This window comes from Apteryx rowi, unplaced genomic scaffold (assembly GCF_003343035.1).
Source record: "Apteryx rowi isolate R43461 unplaced genomic scaffold, aptRow1 scaffold_179, whole genome shotgun sequence".
Classification (NCBI taxonomy): Eukaryota; Metazoa; Chordata; class Aves; order Apterygiformes; family Apterygidae; genus Apteryx; species Apteryx rowi.
Genome location: NW_020448074.1, coordinates 534,218 through 555,580, shown reverse-complemented (window position 1 = coordinate 555,580; position 21,363 = coordinate 534,218). Strand labels below are relative to the sequence as shown.

General features: G+C 34.7%; 1 protein-coding gene across 8 annotated transcripts in view; it reads left to right on the top strand.

The window, feature by feature from the left end:
• Window positions 1–21,363, top strand: part of CHM (CHM, Rab escort protein 1) — a 79,609-nt gene that overhangs the window by 49,028 nt on the left and 9,218 nt on the right. For 6 of the 8 annotated variants that reach the window (XM_026061272.1, XM_026061275.1, XM_026061271.1 and 3 more), the window contains 5 exons: window positions 6,098–6,175; window positions 11,453–11,557; window positions 12,510–12,573; window positions 14,105–14,201; window positions 19,005–19,103. In XM_026061272.1, the coding sequence (XP_025917057.1) occupies window positions 6,098–6,175; window positions 11,453–11,557; window positions 12,510–12,573; window positions 14,105–14,201; window positions 19,005–19,103 (443 nt within the window). Of the gene's footprint in view, window positions 1–6,097; window positions 6,176–11,452; window positions 11,558–12,509; window positions 12,574–14,104; window positions 14,212–19,004; window positions 19,104–20,360; window positions 21,302–21,363 lie in introns of those variants that run through there. The other 2 variants (XM_026061276.1, XR_003252747.1) reach the window with 2 other exon arrangements.

Here is a 21,363-nt window from a genome sequence, read left to right as displayed (position 1 = left end):
TTGGATCATCTTCAACAACCAACAACCGGACAACCAAAGGGGGGATACAACATGGTATATCTTCTCCTTACTTTTGCATGGGTAGAAGCCATATTTCTCRGGGACTGGATCTTCTCATTTGCCCAGTAAGCGATACTGTTGGCCTTTCCTTAGACTGCCGCACTCTGGAGTAGAACTGAGAAGAGATGTCAGCTGGTAGCACACTTAGTTGTTTGCCATGCCACATCATTCATGTGTTCTAAAAGGTCTTGTAGTGTTAACTGTCTTTGAACTCAATTTTTGAATGCCAATATGGATCCCATTTTAGGAAGTTAAGTTTGAAAGTTTTTTTTCAACTTCATCTATGAAGGCTGTAAATGCAACATTATTGCCTGGTATTCTTGTACAAGGCATAAGGAATGAAGATAATGTGAATGTTCTCCGGTTCATTTTTCCTGTTTGTAGTGGCAAGATGGAACTTAGTGAGTATATCACGTATCCTAGCGACAACTAAAGCTTTTCAAAACTGCGAAACTTTCCTTTTTCTTGTATCAAAACATATTTATTGCACTTCTTTGTTTTTTAATATTATGGACCACCTGGGAATCTGCCTGGTGAGCAGCACAAGGTTGTGTACTTTTCCTCTAAAAAGAAGTAGGTCCCTCTTCTGCTTGGCTGAGTGTTACGTATTAAAGTTTTATGCCAGGTTTTTCTTTTTTTTGGGGGGGGGGGGGGGAGAAAAGGGGTTGTGGGACACTTGGTTGAAACTCCTTTCTAGCCTTTACTAACCATACTCAGTTTAGAGGAGATGAAGAACAGATGCTGCAGTGGAGGAGGACAGAAAATTTTTGAAACTCAAATAGGTGATGCCCAGTATAAACATCAAAAGGACCCCAATATGAAAGAGTTGTTTGGCACAGAAATGGACTTTGATACTGAATGCCAACATTGAGAGGCTACTGTGTAGAGATACATGCGTTTGAAGAAATATGCTGTCTTTGCATAAGAAAAGCCTTTTTGTGAGAAGGAATCCATAAGCCATATACTGAATCAGGACAAGTGACAGAGGAGCCATCGAACGCTGTGGCACCACTTGATGGAATTTCAAAGCCATTGAGAACACTGACAGAAGTCACATTTGAGATTTATTCTCAAACTGAAAACCATTATAAAGAGAATATATCTATTGCCATTAACATCTGCTCCATGTATGTTGTTACTATGTATAGAGAAACCATGTTCCTTAACAGCTGTTGCTGGGGTTATGCGTTCCTGCTTCCATTCAGTGGGCAGTCTTCTGTCCTGAAGCTGATTGTTGAAAGCCTGGCTAGACCYCGGGACCTCAAGCTCTGCTGGAATGCTAGGGTTGGCAGATGTGTGGAGCTGATCACTATCGTCATGGCCCTTTGGGTATTATTGTGCCCCTTCTTTGCTTGCATTCAACTTAGTAGCTGCCTATCCCGTTCTGCAAAAGTGAAATCATTTTCCGTGAAGCTGGCTGGGAATCAATAATTCGGGGCCAAGAATTCCACTGTTCCTGTATGTGGGAGGAAAGTTACACAGTTTAGCTTTGTGTCAAAAGACACTTTTGTGTCCTCATCAACTAATGAAAGGGTGTGACTTTGTACCTCAAACCAGACCTTTGATATCCTTTTGTAGCACAGGTGAAGTTTAATGAGAGCATCAGGAAGGAGGATTAATTTGTTCCACCTCTTCTTTGCACTCTAGAACTGTGAACCTGTGAGACTTGCAGGCCCTTTTCATAAACTGTAATTTTCTAGTTTGGGACGGAATGATCCTCCTTTATCCAAACTCGCATCCTAGTATAAGAATGAGCGATTATACCAAGCGTAGTGTTGCGAATATCAGCATGTAGATGTTGAGTTTGTGCTTCTCCTGGAGCAAAGTTCATTGGTAGCTGTCTTCATGTTAAGATGTTTCTTTGTTTTGTTTTGTTTTCTTTTGGTCTCCACAATAATTCTTAAGGCTAAACTTTATAAGGTTGCACTGACAGTTGTGATTCCTTTGACAGGTTATGCTTGTATTATGGATTACCATTTTTCCCCCTCACCCCATGTGCATAACCAGTCTTTCAGCTGGTCTGAGATCATATCCCATAATCATGGTCAAACACTACATGGAAACCCAGAGTTACTTCCCCTAACAATATGCATGCCAGCTGTTTCTGATAGATTGGCTAAATTGTTATACAGAGGAGAGCAGGGACCCTTCCACAGACTTGCTCAAAAAGGAGACCATTAGTAGTGAGCAGTTTAGCATTTCCTAGGCCTTGCTGGGGTCTGATCTCCTTTGTCTCTGAGAACATGCTTTATTGGAAGTACTTTGGCCTAGTTTGCAGTGCTCAAAAGATGATCCAGTAAAAATGGGTCCGTTTCACGCATTTGGCCTCCTTACTACTGTTATGTATCTTAAGTTCCCCAAAGGCTTTATGTGTAATTATGTGCCAGTAAGAGATCTAGCTATGCATGGGATACAGTATTATCATTATACATTTCATTTTTCACATTTATGCTTTGGACTATCTTTTCTTGCTGCTTTTACCTCTGCAGTGTGCATCAGGGAGCAGCAAGCTAATATTGCTGAACCTACATTTTCATAGGTTTGTGTGTTCCAAATGCTGCTGTTTCATATCGTTAACCCAAAAATGGACTGAGAAACCTTGAGCCAGTCAACTTGTCTATTTCTTGTCTTCCTTAAGTCATACTCTGTACACAGAAAACGTTGCATGCTTTGGATCTCCGTCAGGCTCCAGTCCTTTAGATTCTTCTTGTTCTTGTGGCAAGGAATGTAAGTAGGTTAACTTTAACCTACTGGTATCTTATAAGATTTTCCTCTGATTATTGTAGTTTATTTCATCAAGGCACAGGCAACAGATATGACCTCACAAATGATTTTGAGATCAGCAAAGCTGTCTTACCTATTTAACAGCTTTGACCTAACAGTTGGAACAGATATCAAGTAGAGCAGTATTTCAGATGCTATTGGATAAAGCCAGGTGAAGCTTCTCAGTCCCACCAGTTCAGTGACGAGGTTGCTTGCCAGGGATCCCATCTAGTGTGGGATCCATGTCAACATGTCACAGAGGAAGGCACAATTACTTTACTCTATAGTGAAGAACAGTTTTTTGGTTTGGGGTGTTTTGTTTTTTTTTATTTTTATTTTTGCCATGTAATAAAGTATTTCTTTTAAGACATTACAGGTTAATATGAGTTACACAATCTATTCTGCACCCCTGTTTTTTTGCAGTGTTTAGTTGATGCTCATTGAGTTGCAGAAGAAATGAGGATGGGTTACAGCTTTCATCTGTTTTATTTTTGTTCAAGAGTACAAGGAGACACCGTGAGCTGTTCTTGCACACAAGAGACGCGTGCACCAATATATAGTACGCACACACTGAATACAGTATTGCAGAAATATTTAGTTGTATTTGTCATTTGCTGTCTTTCCTTAAATAAGGTAAGGATCATTTCAAACAGGAGAAAGTAAATATATTTTTAAAGGGTCTATATGGTAAAGCTTGCTTTTAGTTTTTCATCTATGGAAAATTGAGCTTTAACAGCAAATCAGAACATAACACGCGTTAGTGTTATTTCTGTATATTTCCTATAGAGTTTCTCTAACTTTAGTACACTTGTAATTTAGGATGAATCTGAAAAATGGGTCTGGAAACTGATCACAAAAAGAACAGTTAAGAAAATCCCTTTTTTACATGTGGAGGAGTTGGCTTTTTTCCCTTGTTACAAAAAGAAAAATATTGTTCCTTTTTTCAAATTCATGCACTTTATTTGCAATTTCTTGGCATTTGTGAAAAGATATTAAAGCTTTGAAATTCAAAAAAAAAAAAAGCAATTTCTTTGTAAAACAGGAAAATCCTATCCTAATCAAGGAAACCTAGGAGAACTACATTCCAGCAAGCTAGCTTGCCTTTCTCGTGCTGATTTTCCTATGGCTAGTCTTATGCCTAGCTAGTGTTAGGTGAGTATTAGAGATGTCATGCTAATCCTTTAAATTACAGTGTGAACTGTACTATGAGATAAAACAATTACATATTCTTATTTTAAATACAGTATCTAGGCAGACTCTGTTAATGAAATGGCTTTCTGATTCTTGTACCTCTCAGTGTTGATTCTGTCTGTCCTGTGAGCTGAACTTCAAAAGCTAGGTCACACCAAAGCTCAGCCAGATAATGAACTCAGGAAAACTTACAGTATCCTTTTCTGATATGGTGCAAAACAGAACAGTGCGTCAGTGTATTGAATGTGCCGCAGACTGTTCTACGCTTTCTTGTTAAGAGGCTATTTTCTTTTGAATAGTAGGGATCACAAAAAAGAACAGAGGTAGGGTAATTCGTAGGTAATTTGTAGGGCAAAGGAAAAATTGTCAAATGCCACTGGGTAGCATTTGACAGTTGTCTCTGATGGAACAGTTCTCTCTCAGGGAAAAAAATATGCAGTTTGTACAAATATACAATTTATTTGTTCTTTTCTTACTCCTCCAAATACATAAGAGGTTGGTGATAGCTGATTGATCTGAAGGAACCACTGGAGAGTCTTAAGAAAAATTAAAGATTCCCAAGACTGATCACCCAAACAGCCCAGTCCTGAAATTGTATTGTAAGGATCAGGCAAATCTTAATGTGCCAGGTGTTATGTTATCACCCTAAGATGAGTAAGTTTTCTCAGATGGTTGAAAATTAAATATAAAAGACTAGTCATCTGAAGTGTTATGRAAGTCATGTGGCTTACTGTGACAACAAACATCTTTCAAAATGCTGAAAACTTCAAGAGGTCCGTAAGTCCATTTTGAAACTTTGTAATTCAAAACTCAGTGTACTAGAATGTAATATAGTGAGATTTGAGTACAGTTTAGCTGGTAAGTCTTTTGAATGCTTAGTTATAAGTAGTCAGCAATGAAACACAGAGGTGAGTGGAAGGTGTATATCTCTGAGTAGAAGCACTGTGTTATTAGGCAGGAAAGCATGCAAGGTGTAGCAGCAGATTGCTTCATACAATAAGCAATATCACAAATTGTGTGGCAAAATGTACTCTTCTCGTGTAGACCTGTTCCATTGGCTATCCAATAATGAGTTCGACTTGTTGACCCCTGCTGTGGCACTGTAATTCTCGACTTTATCTATTACACTTCATCAAAGACAAAGTAGAGAAGTGTGACCAGATTATTACAGAATCTCTTATTAAAAACTATTTGTAAAAGTTGGTATAAACACATATGCAAAAATAACTTCCTCATATTTAAATGTCATAATTTAGTTTCTTTGAACTCTGAGTCTCCCTGTAGTTTAAGAACAGATGAGTTGTAGTATTGGCCTAACTTTGGGGTAGTTTAATTTTCTTTGCTTGTCTTATGTATTAGGATTTGCTTGTAAGTGGAAAACTTAATATCGAATAGCACAGAATTATCTAGTTTTTAGACAACTGACCCGTGAAGCTCGTTCATTCTTCTGCTTAGGAGATTTCTTATCATCATTCCACACAATATCTTCAGCAACTATAGCTTAACATAAGCAGAACCTGGAGGAATCAGTACTTGGAAGAGGTCACCTAGCAAGAAGTCTTCATTCAACTGGGGCACTTCCCAGTGCCCCCAAAGTTTAAGCTGCTTGTAGCCAGTAAAGTTCCCATGCTAYGTTTTTTAAGAGTAGAGAGAGAAAATCTGAATTAGGATCACACTTAAAAGTCTATTAGGAATTTGGTTACTGTATTTTTTTATTATTATTATTATTATTCTACGCTATGTAAAATGTAGTGTGGTCAGCAGATATTTTGTGTACCTTCAGTAAATAGGTGCTTTTCCGGACTGAATGACTTAGGAGTCTCTGACACCTCAGAGAAATGAGTGCCCAAACTAATGTAACTATTTAGAGTGCTATGATAAATGCTAATACAAAAAACGTTAACAAAATATCCTTTACAAAACCATTTGATGTGGTTTATTTTGAGCGTCTGTTTCGGAGATTAAGACGTCATTAAAAATGTTGTACTACAACGTGCGGAGTACTTTGCCTTATTGCAAATACTCAGATTGCTTACAATCAGTTATGATAAGAGTAACTTTTATTTTTCCTAATATGTTCTAGGATGTGTGCTGTATTTGGTGGTATCTATTGTCTTCGCCATTCTGTGCAGTGCCTTGTAGTGGACAAAGAAACTGGACGGTAAGGGTAATATAAGTAACCTTCTGTTTATGTACAAAATACAGATGAAAAATGTATTAAGCCAGTTTTTAAAAAAATGATTCTTCAAAGATCCTCCTTGGTATTAATAACACATCAACCTTGATTAAAAGTAATTTGTGTATAGGTCCTCCAGAACGAGGAAAGTGGGTCTAGAATATAGAAACTAAATTAATTTCCCTGTGATATTACTACAGCTCCTGATCACCCAAGCTTGGAAGACAAATCATTTCAGCTGCCGGGGGGCTGGTGATGAGTGATGTTAGTTTTCCTTGTGGCCTTACCTACTCTAATTGATTTTCATCAGATGACAACAAAGCCCTCTGTTATTGCATTTTTAAAAATGGAGCTCACCTAAAGACTCATCAGATTAATCTTTGCTGATAATGCATGTCACTCCAAGAGAAAAGACTTTAATGAGTTTTTAAGGTAGATTGTTGTCATAAACTATGCTGCCCTCTTATCGTAGAATAAATTCTTTTACAGCAATATCAGGCCTGTAGGCAGGCTTAAATTTGAGCAAAGAAAAATCAACCTGTAGTTTTGTCCATAGTGGCATTTTTCACACCTCTGAAGATCGTCGTGGTTTCTGTTGTATGCATTCTAACAATTTCTAGTCTAATGCCTGTGATAATACTTTCAGCTCTTTTAAGAGGTTTTTCAGCTTAGTTTTTGTGATTGAAAACTTCAAAATATTGTGTGCAAAATTTTGAAAATTAAGCTAGGAAACATGTAGTAAGGTTATGTGATAATATTTTACTAGGGAAATTAGTAGTTAAATTATCAGTGTAATATCTTTGCTTTCCAGTTGCACTGCACAAGTTGATTCTCTTAGCATGGTATTTATAGCTAAATTTGTTATGACATGGTCAAGTAGCATCTGTTTTTCCTGAAATTCTATAAACAACAGGTTCTCTTTCCCTTGGTTGGCTGAAGTTCTGAAGTTCATTGCACAGTTTTAGACCTTGAGATGCAAGTGTGATAGTATTTCGTCATATGTGTTCCCAAGTGCATGTTCATATGCAAATGAAATTATGTCCCTTTCATAAACTCTGTATCTTTAACAGTAATATTTGAACTTATACTAGGGAGCTTTGTTTTCCAGTGTTGTTTGAATAGTTAGTTATTATATCAGAGGGACAAAACTGAGTTGTTAACAGCTTCCAAACATCACTCTCTGGAGTTCTCACTGATCAGTGATCCTGGTTCCCCTAATTTCCAGCTTATTTTGCACATTTTCTGGRTGCTAGAAGTGAATATCTTTTTTAGTAAGATTATACGTTTTCTGAAAGTAAGTTGGAGTATTGCATTTTGTTTAAACTGCCTTTATGCTTTGGATCTAATAAGTTTGTCAGAGATCCTGGCAGATTTCAAGCCTCCCTGTTTAGCCTATTAGGCTGATTTAATGGCTCACTCATGCTGTTTTCACTTAAAACTGCAGGATAGATTTTGAGGTGCAGAAGTATTGATGTATTTTTAAAAGACTTTAGCAGACTCTCTTTTTATTCCCAAAACATTAATTTTTTAATAATGCTATTATCTGTTGCTGAATATGAGGCGGTGCAACCCATGCAGCTTCCCCTGTCCAATCACCTGCCTTTTGCTTTGAACCGCCTGCCTGCCTATGATGATTAAGTATTGACATGTGTGGCACAAACACCTAGTGGCCAGTATATTCCTTACCTCCTAGAGGTATTTTATTTTCTGTCTGTTTCCTCTCACCAGAATGTAGTATAGCTTTTTACTTCTTCCCAAAAGTCTTTCACTGCAATGTAGCTTGGCAGGCTAACCAGCGTGTCGTTAGGATCATCACTAATTTCTTTCCTTTCCCTTCCTTTTCTTTTGCTGTGTTACCTCTTTTCCTTGCTGTGCATTTCCCTCCCTGCACCAGCTCTAATTTCCTCTTGACTCTGAGCCTCACTCTTTTGCCTGCTAAAGATCAGCTATCAAATTGTTAATGAGGATATTTATGAGTTACTGAGCTTTTGAGTCAACAGTCCATTAATAGTAATTGATAATAGACAAATTTATGTCTCTCTGTCACAGACCACCTGTAGTTGCAGGGACAGCTTACATTGTTGATTACAAATATTTTAATCTCTGAACAGTAGAAATTTAGTCAAATTGTGCAGTGTTCATTACGATTTTATAAACATCTTGCATAGGCTTCCAAACTTCATCAAGATCTTCTTGTAGTTAGTGAACTATATTATTAATGCTCTGCTCTAAAAGATGTAAGGAAAATTTGTATTTATAGGTAAGTGCCATGATTTTCTAATTGTTTTTGTTCATTTAGACTTTAATTTGAAGTCCCCTAAATATTACTAAAATGAATTTTCAGGCATTTTCTGGACATGACTAATAGTCTCCCTAGCACAAGAAAAGTAAGAAACAGTATCATTATCTAACTGAACTGTTTTTTCACTTTTTTTTACTATCCATAACTATGTATTCAGAGAGCAGTAGAACTTGTCCCAGATACACAGTTATATTTATCATGTTACTGTAGCCCTTTTTATAGTGTATGAGTTTCAGGGAAGACAGTATAAATGCATGGAAACTTTTAGACATACTGCTTTTAAGGTTTTTAGTAATCCAATTAAAGAATTTAATTTTTTTTTGCTTACATCAGGTTAGGTCTGGCGTTTTAATRCATATGCAGAACATCCTGCACTCTTGACAGCTCTGATGCTCTGTTAGGAAAATAAAAAATACATCAAGTTGCTTAGCTTGAGGAAAAAGAAAATTGAATATACTTATGATTATTTTCTACTTTTTAGTAGTAAGTAGTCACTTATTTGGTTTTATCGGATAAAATTTAAGGTATTTTAATTTACATGGGTTGCATTGAAAAGAATGGTGGGCATTTTATGTTGATCACAGTTTAAATATGTTTCCAATCACATAATTGTGTCTCAAAAATGGAAAAGATGTGATAAATGTAAATTTATGTATCTGTAATAAAAAGATATAGCAAACACATAGTAATTTACATATCTTTCTTGAAATATTGCATACTGGCTTTGTCAGTGCTGGTAAGTCCATTTCAAGGATGTCGCCCTTAGTCCATTAGTTTGGATAATGAGCCCTATAAAGTACATTTATAACTTGTGGCACTGCAAGGAGATGGATTCTAATTTTCATCCTTTTATCTAGACACATTGAAAGAAGGTCAATGGAGGGTTCTGTATGATTCATTGTCCCAACACATATCAGATGACAGAGACCTGATAATGTCAGTGCATAAGTGTTTTCCATATTTGGAAGCAGTGCTTGAAAGAAATTTTCTCAACATCATCCTTTGAAGTAAAGTGGAGACTGATATTAAAAGCACAATCTCTTTTTCTGGTTTAAAATCTTATCAAACATATGACCTGATAGCTATTCCTGAACAAAGGGGAGGAAACAACACTCAGCAGGAAAATAAAAAGCATGTAGTTGCTTTTGGTGGCTTTAAGTGATGCAACATGACATTTAATCAACCTTTCTCCCTCCAGAATGGAGGGGGGGCAGCGGAAACTGTTTCATAAACAATAAGGAAGGTTATAATTCGTTATGAACTGTACCAGCTTGACTTCCTTGTTTATTTGCAGTATTTAAATGAGTGCTTGAGAATGAAGTCAGTTAGGCTAACGTTAAGAAAAAAACTTCTGAAAGTAGCAGGCGAGGCCCGTGTTGAAGAGAATGCTGTTGAAGCTCTCCATGAGGAGTCCTGCCCATACAGACTTAAACCATTTCTACCATTAGACGTTTAGACTGTTTTGCAAGTTCTCTATTGAATTTGAATATAGTTGCATATGTAGTACCCATGGCTATGAAATCGGTATTAGAAGTTAGTATTATAACAAGTTAATGGCAATTAAATACACTTTTACATTTCTAAATAAGCCTTGCATCTGCCCTCCTTCCGTTCTCATTTCAGACCATAGAAAGCAGGGTGACATTCTAAAGCCACAAAAGCAAGTGGCAATTGCTTGCATTTATTTATTAAGGTTTGATTTTCATCCTCTCTAGTTCAGTAGCTTCTTCTGTTCACAGAAGCTGATGAATAACCTGAAGTTACAGAAATGTTGTTTATTCTTGAGGCATAATTTGCATGTCAGCTTTTACTGCACAAGAATAATGTTATGTTGTGATAAAATACATTTAAATCTGTAAGGAATCTCCATGTCAGGCATTCTCTCGTTTCCTTTTGTGTATGTATGTGTGTGCGTGTGTGTAGAAGTCTGAGAGAGGATTTACTGTTTTGAATCTTGTATATTAAAACAACTGAAATATACATCAGGCGAAAGGGAAGTAAAGCTGACTTGCTTTACTTTTCTTACTGTTACTTCATTTTACAATAAGTGTTCTGATACTATAGAAAACCTTAAAAGTGGGGGTTTTTTTGTTTTGTTTTTAGAACTCRATATTAAGCCTTAAAGATTCTTATGATATGGAAAAAAGTGATAAAGAAAGAAATTGTAGTCTATGTATTTTGTTTGTACTTACAATAGTAAAAACTGAGTTTATAAATAGGTGCCCTTTGGAACTATAGGCCTTTTTTTAAAAAGTGTGCAATTTTTCAGTTTGGGAAGATGTATAGAATTAAATAGAATACAGATCAAAGCATGTAGGAGTCAGCAGTAGAGTTTTTAATATCTGTATGCAACTTGCTTTTGTTTCATTTATATCTGATTTTTTCATATATTTCATATTAAAGTACCAAGTTTTTTCTCTCATACAGATTTTTTTTTTGCTCAATAAAATCTGAAATTTGAATCCTGTTCCCCACAGTTTAAGGTTTTTGTTTCTTACTTCCTGTGACTTGCATTTCTGTCCCATTTATAAGAGCTAGTCTGTTATGTTATACTTTGAAATGTATGAAAGTGTGAAAGATTACTGTGGCCTCAAGTGTTGTGACACACTATCATCCATGTATCATGAGGCAGGAAACATTCCATTTTCATGTACAGTGAAGTGCCAGTGTTATGAACCTATATTTTGCTTTAATAATAAATTGACCAGTTTAATTTTCTAACATCATTATGTGTAATTCAGAGCAAAGAATTGTATACACCGTGTAGATGTATTTGTCTAAGATTTCTGTATGAATTTCAGTTGAGTTATTTTAGGGTTTGCATGTTAAATATTTATAGATAACTTATTTGACATATTTAAATGATTTTATCACTTAATTTCAAAAACTTAATAAAATTATGAATACTTTTATGGATGAATTCCTTCTTTTCTTACTTTGATTTGAATATTTGTTAACAGATGCAAAGCTATCCTAGATCATTTTGGACAAAGAATAAGTGCCAACTATTTTGTTGTGGAAGATAGTTACCTTTCAGAGAGCACGTGTAAAAATGTGTGTTACAGGTATGTAGTAAAATAATAAACATAGTAAATCTCTTTAAAATACTAGCGTGTAAAGTATCCTGTAAGTTAAACTTAAGAGATTGTTGCCTTCTGCTTTATCTTTGTAGTACAACCAACTTAGTTCTGTGCATAGTTTTTCTTTCTTGTATATACTTGAGAGCATACTGTGCCTCCTATATTTAGGCTTCCTTTAAATTATAGTCCCCTTTTCCTTATGAAAATACCCAACATCAGGGATTTCATATTTGCTGAAAGGTCCTTAGAACATGGAGGTGCCYGTTGCTGTTCTCTCTTTAAATTCCTTCAGATTTAGAAACATATTAACAGTCATTGCTTTCTCGTGCTCTCTCTCTTGCTCTCTCTCTTTTTTTTTTTTTTTTTCCTCTCTTCTGGCTTTTGGTCAAAAGCATTTCAGTAGACCCTGAACATATAATGCCTTTGTCTTCAAAATATTGTAGATGAGATAAAGATAAAACTGTAGTAGCAAATGCAGCACAGAAATAATCATAGTCAACAGAGGATTTGACACTTGAATTCATGAACTCCACTGTAGTTTATTTTCCTGTAGTCCAAAGTGTCCTGTACTCTTTGGAACAAAAAAAGTCTTATAACGTGCTACTACTAATCTTTATAAAATAAATAAAACAATCTTTTAAATCAGAAGGATATTCAGGCTGTTTTACATAATGGCACCGACTCATTTATTGGTCATYTATTCTGGTCATTGCATATACTACATTAATGTTCCAGAGGTGGACCTAATTCAGCAAAAGGCAAATTACCCCATTCACAGTATATGCTCAAGGAAATATGTACATAGTCATATTAATAAAGATTATATATTTAACACTCACACATTATTAAGTTTAAATTTGTGTTGCCAAAACACTGAATCCCAATTGCTATTTTTTCTGTTTTTGTGAAATGCCGTAATTGTTTTATTTAATTGCAGGCAGATCTCCAGAGCAGTACTCATTACAGATCAGTCCATACTAAAAACAGATTCAGAGCAGCAGGTATATATCAATTTTGTATCACTTGCATCTGTTTGTATCACTTACCTCTTATGAATTGTATGTATTAATATTTAATTGTTAATTCATGCTTTTGTTCCTGCTTGAATCCAGCTTTTTGGTCAGCTTACTCTACTGACAATCATCTATCTCGTTAGTCTCTATAAAACTGTGTCTCTTCTAGTTCAGTGACTTGGGTTTCCTTGTTTGCTGGTTGACTATGCTAATTAACACAATTGCTAAGCTGCTGTTTTACTTGCTTTTTAACACTGTTGCCGTTAATACTCTGTTAACTGTTAATCAATTGCGTTGTCTAAGCTTTGTTCAAAGCTCTTTTTAGCATTCATTTTTACAGCATAAATTCTATTCATATGCATTCAGAGCCTTCTTTAAATGTTTCTGCTTTGTCATTCTTAAATATCCTTTAAAATTAAGTTCTGCAATCTGTGTAAAAAGTTTCTTCTGTTTAATTTGTCATGTCCTGTTTTCTTATATTTTAAATCAGGACTTACAAAATAAGAATATAGATGGCAGAGAAGTCTGTTCTTCCTATGCCTTGCTACTAGCAGTCCCACATGAAAGTACTCCGCTCGTTCTCATCTAAGAGTGCTCTGCCCAGTGTTCAAAAACCATTTTGCAATCCCTTGCCAACAGCAGTTCCTAAACTCTCTGTGACTTATGATGAAAACCAGTTATCAGATAAAAAGCTGAGAATCATCATTTTAGAAAGGGCTGCAATGTGATGTTTTCTGATCATTCTGATGCTACCAACCTTCCTAACAAAGGTGGCCTTACTCATTTAGTAGAATTTTTTTGTATCCAGCAGGATTGATCCCATAGATCCTGTTACTAATAAACCAGAAAATAAGATTGTATCAATAGGTCTGCAGATATTTTTCATCTCTACTCAGAATTCCGTTGGTTGTCTGATCCTTCATGTTACTCTGTTTTGACATAGACTTGTTTATGGGTGGGGGGGGGGTTTCTGCATTTCATAAAAGAAACAAATCTATCATGGATTGTATGTAGCGGAGTTGACAATGACTACTTCTCTAGAGCTTTCTTCATCTGTTGTGTAAATACACGCTTATGGGATTGTTAAACTTTTGCAGACTACTGAGCAAATACAAATACAGTTATGTTTGTGGCGATAAACATATTTAGGTATGAAATTCTTGGTAATTATTTCTGAGGTTCAAATAATTTTTATTTTTGCAAAAGTATAGAAATATTAAAACTTTAGTTTTTGTAACAAGATTGTCTTTAAGTAACTTTGCAAGTCAATGTGTGTGTTCATGTATATGTATACCTGGATAGCATAAATCTGTTATCTATTCCAGATATTCTGTGGGTGTTTTAATATTGTATTTTACTTCTTGAACTGGATACCAAGCCAATTTTACTTGAACTGTTAATAGTATATTAATAGAGTTGCAGTTTGCAATATTTCAGTGCAAGTTAATACAGTATAGATGAAATTACTTTTTAAAGTAGTTTGATATTCAGAATTTTCTTTTCTCTTCCTGCTTGATAGGTTTCCATTTTGAGAATGCCTCCAGTGGATGTAGGGCAACCAGCAGTTTGCGTCATTGAGTTGTGTTCCTCAACCATGACATGCATGAAGGATACTTGTAAGTACAGGTATCTTATGTGTTCTTAACTGTATTTTTTTCTTTGATTATATCAACTCTGAAACAAAAACTTAAAATGTGTCTTTGTCATTCCTCTGTTGCATGGTTATCACATTACTGCTTGAGAAAACAGTCTATACTAGCTTACTACTATCAGAAGATGAAAGAAATAGTCCATTGTCTTCATTCTATAACAATTGTGTGGTCTTTCGTTTGGTTTGTGAATCATACTACAAAGTTCTTGCATTTAAATACGTCTTTTTTAATTTACATGCAAGAATTATTTATTTAAAATGTTATTGTGATTCTCATAGCAATAAGTTATACTGTTCTCCGTTTCCAAATGGATCAAACATCAAAGGTCAAATGTTCCTTTTACACTTTTTATATGGCTAAAGAACTTGATACTTGTAGTCTTACTAGTAAAGAAAACAGAATTTTCTCCCAATGTCGTAATTTTAAAATAGCACCAACAAAGAGGTTTTTGTTGCTTTGGCTGCTTTTTGGCTGCTGAACATTTTTAAGTTTAAAAAAATTAGAATTTCACATTTCATTTATTCTGCAAGATTGTTAAGATACCTGTCATTCCAGTAAATCTTCAGTTAAGATTTGTTGAGAGCTCGAGACTGTTACTCTCCCACTCCAACCAGCCAGGATCATGCAGTCTTCAAGACAAAATATTGGCGCGCGCGCACGCTCTCTCTCTCTCTCTCTTTTTTTTTTTTTAGAAATTATTTTTCTTATAAAATCTTCTGCCAGGAATTTTCTTACCCCTTTAATTAAAGGGCCAAAAGCCCAAAATATTTCTGAAATCCTTTAAAAAAAACAAAAAACTGTCAGCAACAGATGAAGTCTTAGTTATATGGATGCAAGTATAACATTTTTTACCTTTAGAATTTGAGAGACTTTATGCCACTTGACTCTGTGGCCTTCTAAAAAATGCTACAAATTTTTGTGTTCATTTTCACAACGATAGATTTTTCCATACAAGATTCAAGCGTGTGTCACAATTAGCAGAAAAATTTGAAGCATGTGTTCTTGTTGGTTGCAGGTTTTTTTCTTCATCAGCATATAATGTGCAATTAATATAATTCTCTTTAGATTCATTTTCATTTATACAGTAGTGAGTCTTCCCATCAGTAGATGAAATGTTAAACCACATGAATCTTACTGATGGCTTGTCTTTAGAGCTTGGTTTTTTTGAAAATAGACTGCTGTTGTTGGTGACTGCTGAAAAGTCTGGGTAAAGGTAGGGTTATGCCCAGTTATGAGATTTGGAGGGAAGGGCTCCATGATGAATTATTTGAGGAGAAGATACAAACATCTTTTTAAGAATGTTATTGACTACCTCTGCTTTAGAATTTTTAATTCAAAGAGTATCTAAGAGATCACTTGTTTAGAAGGCACATTCCAGTATTTCAATTAAGAGTTTTCCATCTACAGAGCTTTATGACTGACCTGTTAATATTTTAGGCCAACTGAAATAGATGAGCAACAAAATGTTGCATATTGTGTATTTATTTTCCTTTTCAAATGCCTTTTCTAAAATCCGTTCAATACGTTACCAGTGTGGGACTCTCTATGGGAGATAAATAGAGTTAGATGCTACCTGACCTAACACTTTTTAATTAAAAAAAGAGAGAGAGAGAGAGAGTAATCATAATAATAACCAATTTATTTTATTGTTACCTAGGCTTGAGCTCAGGTCTTCTCATGTGAAAGAATAATGAACTACATGATCAAGTCATTCAAAATTATATTTCCTCCTTACTTTAAATAATAAAAAATAATTGAGAAATCTGTTTACTTTTTTTACTTGTAATTATTAAATATATTGTTGATATTACCTCATTTAAAAGGCAGGTTTAGTTTCTTTAATCTGTCATAAAATGTACATAGCAGGAAGTGAAACTAAGAAAGCATTAATATTCTGGCAGATATAAATGATTAATTTCATGAGAATTTCTGTGATGTTGAAAAAATGAAGCGTTTTCCGTACACTTCGTTAATGTCAGAAGGGAATTTGCTATGTTCCTTGATAAAATTGTCATCTTGTTTTTAAATGGCAAATTTTGTTACTTTACTGGTTTGGTTTTATGCTAAACTAGTGGAATGCTGGCCTTGACCAAAGTATTGAAATAATAATAGTTGTATTTTAGGTATAGCTATATTCTAGTTGTAGGATGAATTTCATAAATATCTCTTTCTCTCTCTCTTTTTTCTTTTTTTTAACTTTTACATCATTATCTGTAAATGGGTTTTAACCTGACTTATTTCTCCTTTAAACAATTATTTAAGATAAGTATACAAATACATCTACTCTTTGATCACACTGCATAAATGACAGGCACATAATCTGTATTGCCAGTTGAGTGGAACCAAACTCCTTCACTTGCCCTAAAAATTGAGACTGTAATGATGAAATCATGAACTAAACTCATCGTTCTTCCTGCTAGAAGAATTACTTGAAGACAAATGTTGGCAACCACTGTAACTAATGCAGTTATACCTGAGTAAATCAAATATAATCAAAATATATACTGATGACTGTGACTCATAGCCATAACCTTAAAGATAATAAAAATGATTTTATAGAAAGTAAATGATGTGAACTTTAGTGATTTATAGCTTCTCTTTTCTTTTTTTCTTTTTTTCTTTAGGAAAAAACAGATACTATTACAGTGTTTGAAGTAGTAAACAGTTAAGGTTAAACGGAGACTTTCATTATTACCACCTGTCTTCATTTACTTTTTTAAGATATTTTCCTTTTAGATAGCAAATTTGTTCTTGGTTAAATCTAAAAGGGAGTGTTAACGTTTGAAGATAACCTTTGGTGTGTGTAATCTTTTTTTTTTTCCCCTTAAAAAAAAAAAAAGTTAAAATTCTGGTCCTTCTGGAGTTGATGTCAAACTTTGTGATGTAACTCGGGCCAGAAAATCATTCAAGATATGTATGAGGTACTGGTAAATGAAATAATGACTCAAATATAGCAAGACTTGAGAGTTAAAAGAAAAATATCATATGAATTTAAAGTAACTAACTATTATCATAGCTATACATTGCTGTTAAATTGATCAAAGTTGTATAGTAATGAAGAAAAAATTAATTCAGTTGAAAACTTGCGTAAAGATATGTTAAACATCATCATGATGCTGTGACAAATACTTCTGTCACTACTAATGAGTTTCCATACAACAATTCAGAAGCAAATGAGTCCATGCAGATTTATAAAAGGCTTTAAGATGAGGCTTTTTAATATCTGAATAGATGTAAAATCAGGTGGGATAATGCAGCAGAGTAGCTGCCTTTCTATCTGAAGAGAGACCAGTGGGACAGAATGGGTCAAGAGCTGTATCAAGTGATTATCTGTTTGCAAAACAGAACAAATAAAGTTGCTAGAAAGCTTCCCCATGGAACATGCTGTCACTTTATTTTCGTGAAAACAAGTATGTGAACAAGAAATCTAAATGTCAAACCTGTATTTGAGCAAAATTGTGAATTATGTCACAAATACAAAAATGGGTACGAGTAACATTGGTTTGCCAATGCTGTAAGGTCGATGTTGATTARTCATAGTTTCATAAATCTGTTCTTATTGTCGAAAATCTTTCAGCGTCATCTTTTTCAGTATGGGATTGCTGTAGTCTGTGGTTTTTTTCTGATGTGTACAGAGAACTTCTTAAAATCAAGTACTTGAAATCAGTTTTCCAAATATCATAAGTACTTACTAGCCCATGTAACCTAATTTCATCCTTATCCTAATACAAATCTGTTGTTTTTCCCATCCCATAAGAAGGTAAATGAATGAACCCACTTGAGCTGTAACTTGAAAGACGCGTTTATTCGTTTCATCTCCCATTTATTCTGTAGCACAATAGAAGAAATGAGTCTTGCTCAGACTCCTTTCTTTAGTGGAGAAAGATGCCTTCCTACTTACTCTTGTCCACCCAGACTTAAACTGTGGGTAGTGCAGGCATGACCAAAGAGTCAAAATGAYGAAGTGATGATGTCTGTGGTTTTAGTATGTTATTGCACTGTTTGACTATCAAGACAGTGATCAAGAATGTTCTTGCTGTTTCTAGTGATTGTTAGTTTAAAAAATGAGGTGTTCATCCAGTTTTCTGCTGCTGCTTTTTTAATATGTTTTTTTTTTCCTGCTATCTGAAGACACCTATTCCTAGATTAATATTCTCTGTCCGCGCTATTGGCGTTAAATTATAGTTCCATTTTACCGATTTATATGGAGGGGAGAGATAATTGTGAGATTCATGTGTTGACCGCTGAACTTCTCAAAAAAGGAATGAATGGCCTCTCTTAGAATGAGTATACTTCATGTATTGCGTGGTGGATGATACCGTAAGGGGTTCATGTTTTTTAAAGTAATTTTGTAGCAAATAATTATTTTGCAATTACACTTAGCATTTTAAGTACACGAACATGAGCTGATACCTAGTGCCTGTTTTAAAGCACTTTAGACTACAGCTTCAGTGCCTTCTGAGGTCTGTGCAGACTTTTAATGATAAGATATTAAGAAAATTTCCGTATCTAAAAATGTATATATGCATTTGTGTGAGGGTGTATATAACTATCTATATAGAGAGAGATATGCATATACACACACATGTGCGCGCACACGCACACGCACAGAATTTCCGTAATAACAGTACTTCTCTGGGTTAAAGGAAGTGATTTATATGAAGAGCAGTGATTTCTAAAAGCCTGCTGTGTCTTTCAAAAATTGTAAATGATATTTATATTTCTCCGTACTGGTGATTGTAATTAATTTCTGTTCTCTTTTAACAGATTTAGTTCATTTAACCTGTCCATCAACTAAAACTGCTAGAGAAGATTTAGAGCCTGTCATACAGAAGTTATTCAATCTAAATACTGAAACAGAAAAAGGTAAAAATAAATAAGTTAAATATTAAGAGGTTATTTGCCAAAAAACAATTTAGCCTTTTAACTAAAGTAGCTGCTACTGAACATATGAATCCGTCATCAGAATCAACATATGCTGTGAACTGCTACTTAGATATCAGTGTTTCGAAGTAAAGGAATGTGTTTTGAGAGGCAGATAATGATTAGATGGTGTCACTTTTCTCTCTTTCATGATCTGATGTTCCCAGTGTTCTTCAGCTATGGTTTAACTTCAGCATACCAGGGCCATGGATATAAGTATCTAGGACCTATGACTTCTTAGTTTTGAATTTTTTTTCATGGAACTATATTTGCTTCTCAGCATCTCTGTCTTTCAGAGATGCAGTGGTGGAAACAAAAATCTGTGCACCTGTTATGTTTTTTGCACTATCCTGTTTTTCGTGATTTCTGTCACTCATATGCATCTCTGACAAAAGATCTTAAAATCCAAAAAGCTGATGAGCTGCTTTTGCCCTCCAGCTGCCAAATGTGCTCAGGGCTATAAGCTACTTAGTTTTCTATTGCCTTCTTCTATTCCAACTCTTTTGCTCATCCTTTCAGTCTTTCTCTTCAAGTGCTTTCTTGTTTACTGTTTTTAGTTGAAGTTCTGTGGATTTTGTTTTAAAGAAGTTGAAGTGTAAAGGAGTTGCACACTAGGATGTTACTGGGAAGGCAGAGAGACTTCTACCTAGTCTTATCTCCAGTAATGAATTTTTTGGCCCTATATTCAAGGAAACCTTGCCAGCTGCTTTCATGAGCTTTGACCTTGAGATGAACAATATCATAGTCCAGGAGGAAAGTAGCTGTTGACAAAGCAATTTTTGCTAAGAAAGAAATCCTCCCTGAGACAATTTGAGCTAGTTCAACAGTCACCTTTGAAATTTAATCCCAAGATGTTGAATTTAATCATATTTTTTTAGTAGAAGCCCATATAATGAGTTTGTTTCTAAGGTAATGTGATCATAGAAGCTGTTACTATATTCTCACCCTGATAAAGCCTTTTTAAATATAGAATGCTCATACTTAAATATAGTAAATTGTAGTTCTTCTATGAGAAACCAATGTTTAGTTGCCTGTGAAAGTGTTTATGATTGTATGCAGAAGTTAGATGTGGATGTATTTTATAATATTAATATTCTGTTTGCTTATATTTGCTGTTATGCATCATTCTTAACTTCATGAATTCAGGTAGAGTTTTCTAATATTAAATCTTTCATATACACTGTCTTTATTTTCTCTCAGAGTTCTGCAGTCAACAACAAAATTTCGTGAAGGATCGACTTCAGCTTCTCACAATTTTGTTTTTCTGTGTTCTTTGCTATTTCTGTATTTTTCTTAACCTTTTAATGAACAAGCAAATTTTTATTATTGTCTTTGTTAGACAACAAAGTGGTTTGAATAGGAAGTAAAATATTAAATAGTGTGCATTTTATTCCTTTTCCGTATCTGGAAAGGCAAACTTCGTTTTGATATCCCAAAGACTCAGGTGTTTTACTAGGTTTGTAGTATAATAGCCTTTACAAAACGAATATTTAGGACATAAGAAGGGCTTGTAAATATAAAAAAAAAATATTGAATAGGTTGAATAGTTGCAATCACTTCTCATTTTGATATTTGTTAATTTAAAGCCCACTAATTTCCAAGTTTTAATATTTAATACATAGCTACATTTTGAAGATACTACTGTGTGTTTGTACAAATGGTGAAGAAAAGATTAGCCTGTGGTTTAGTGTCTTCTAGTCATGGGGGTGGGGGGGTAGCATTAATCTTAATGTTTAAAGTGATCCAGTTTTGAAATGATATATTGTTTAGAACCTGACTGAAATTCTTCTGTAGAAACTCTGTGATCAGAGGGGTCCTCAGGTGCACTGAGGCACTGAAAAGCTAGTTTTCACTGACACATAGGCCTTTTTATCATCAGGATGAGGTAGTGGTCGTATTTTAATTAAAATGTCAGAACAAATACTGTTGGAGTTATTGAAAATGAATCACCAGATAAAGTGAGCACTGGGCCATGGCAGGTCAAAGAGGCAAAGTCACCGGGAGAAGAGGACTCCATTCATTTTCCTGCCTAAATGAGGAAGAAGTAACTTTTTTGAGCAATGTGAACTTTTAAATATATTAAAGAGCATCTTGCCCTGTAGTAAGGCTCAGACTTTCACAGGCTGATGAATTTAATTTATATTTCAAATTGTTCAATATGGTTAGCACCTACTTTTTTTTTTTTTTTTTTTTTTTTTTTTTT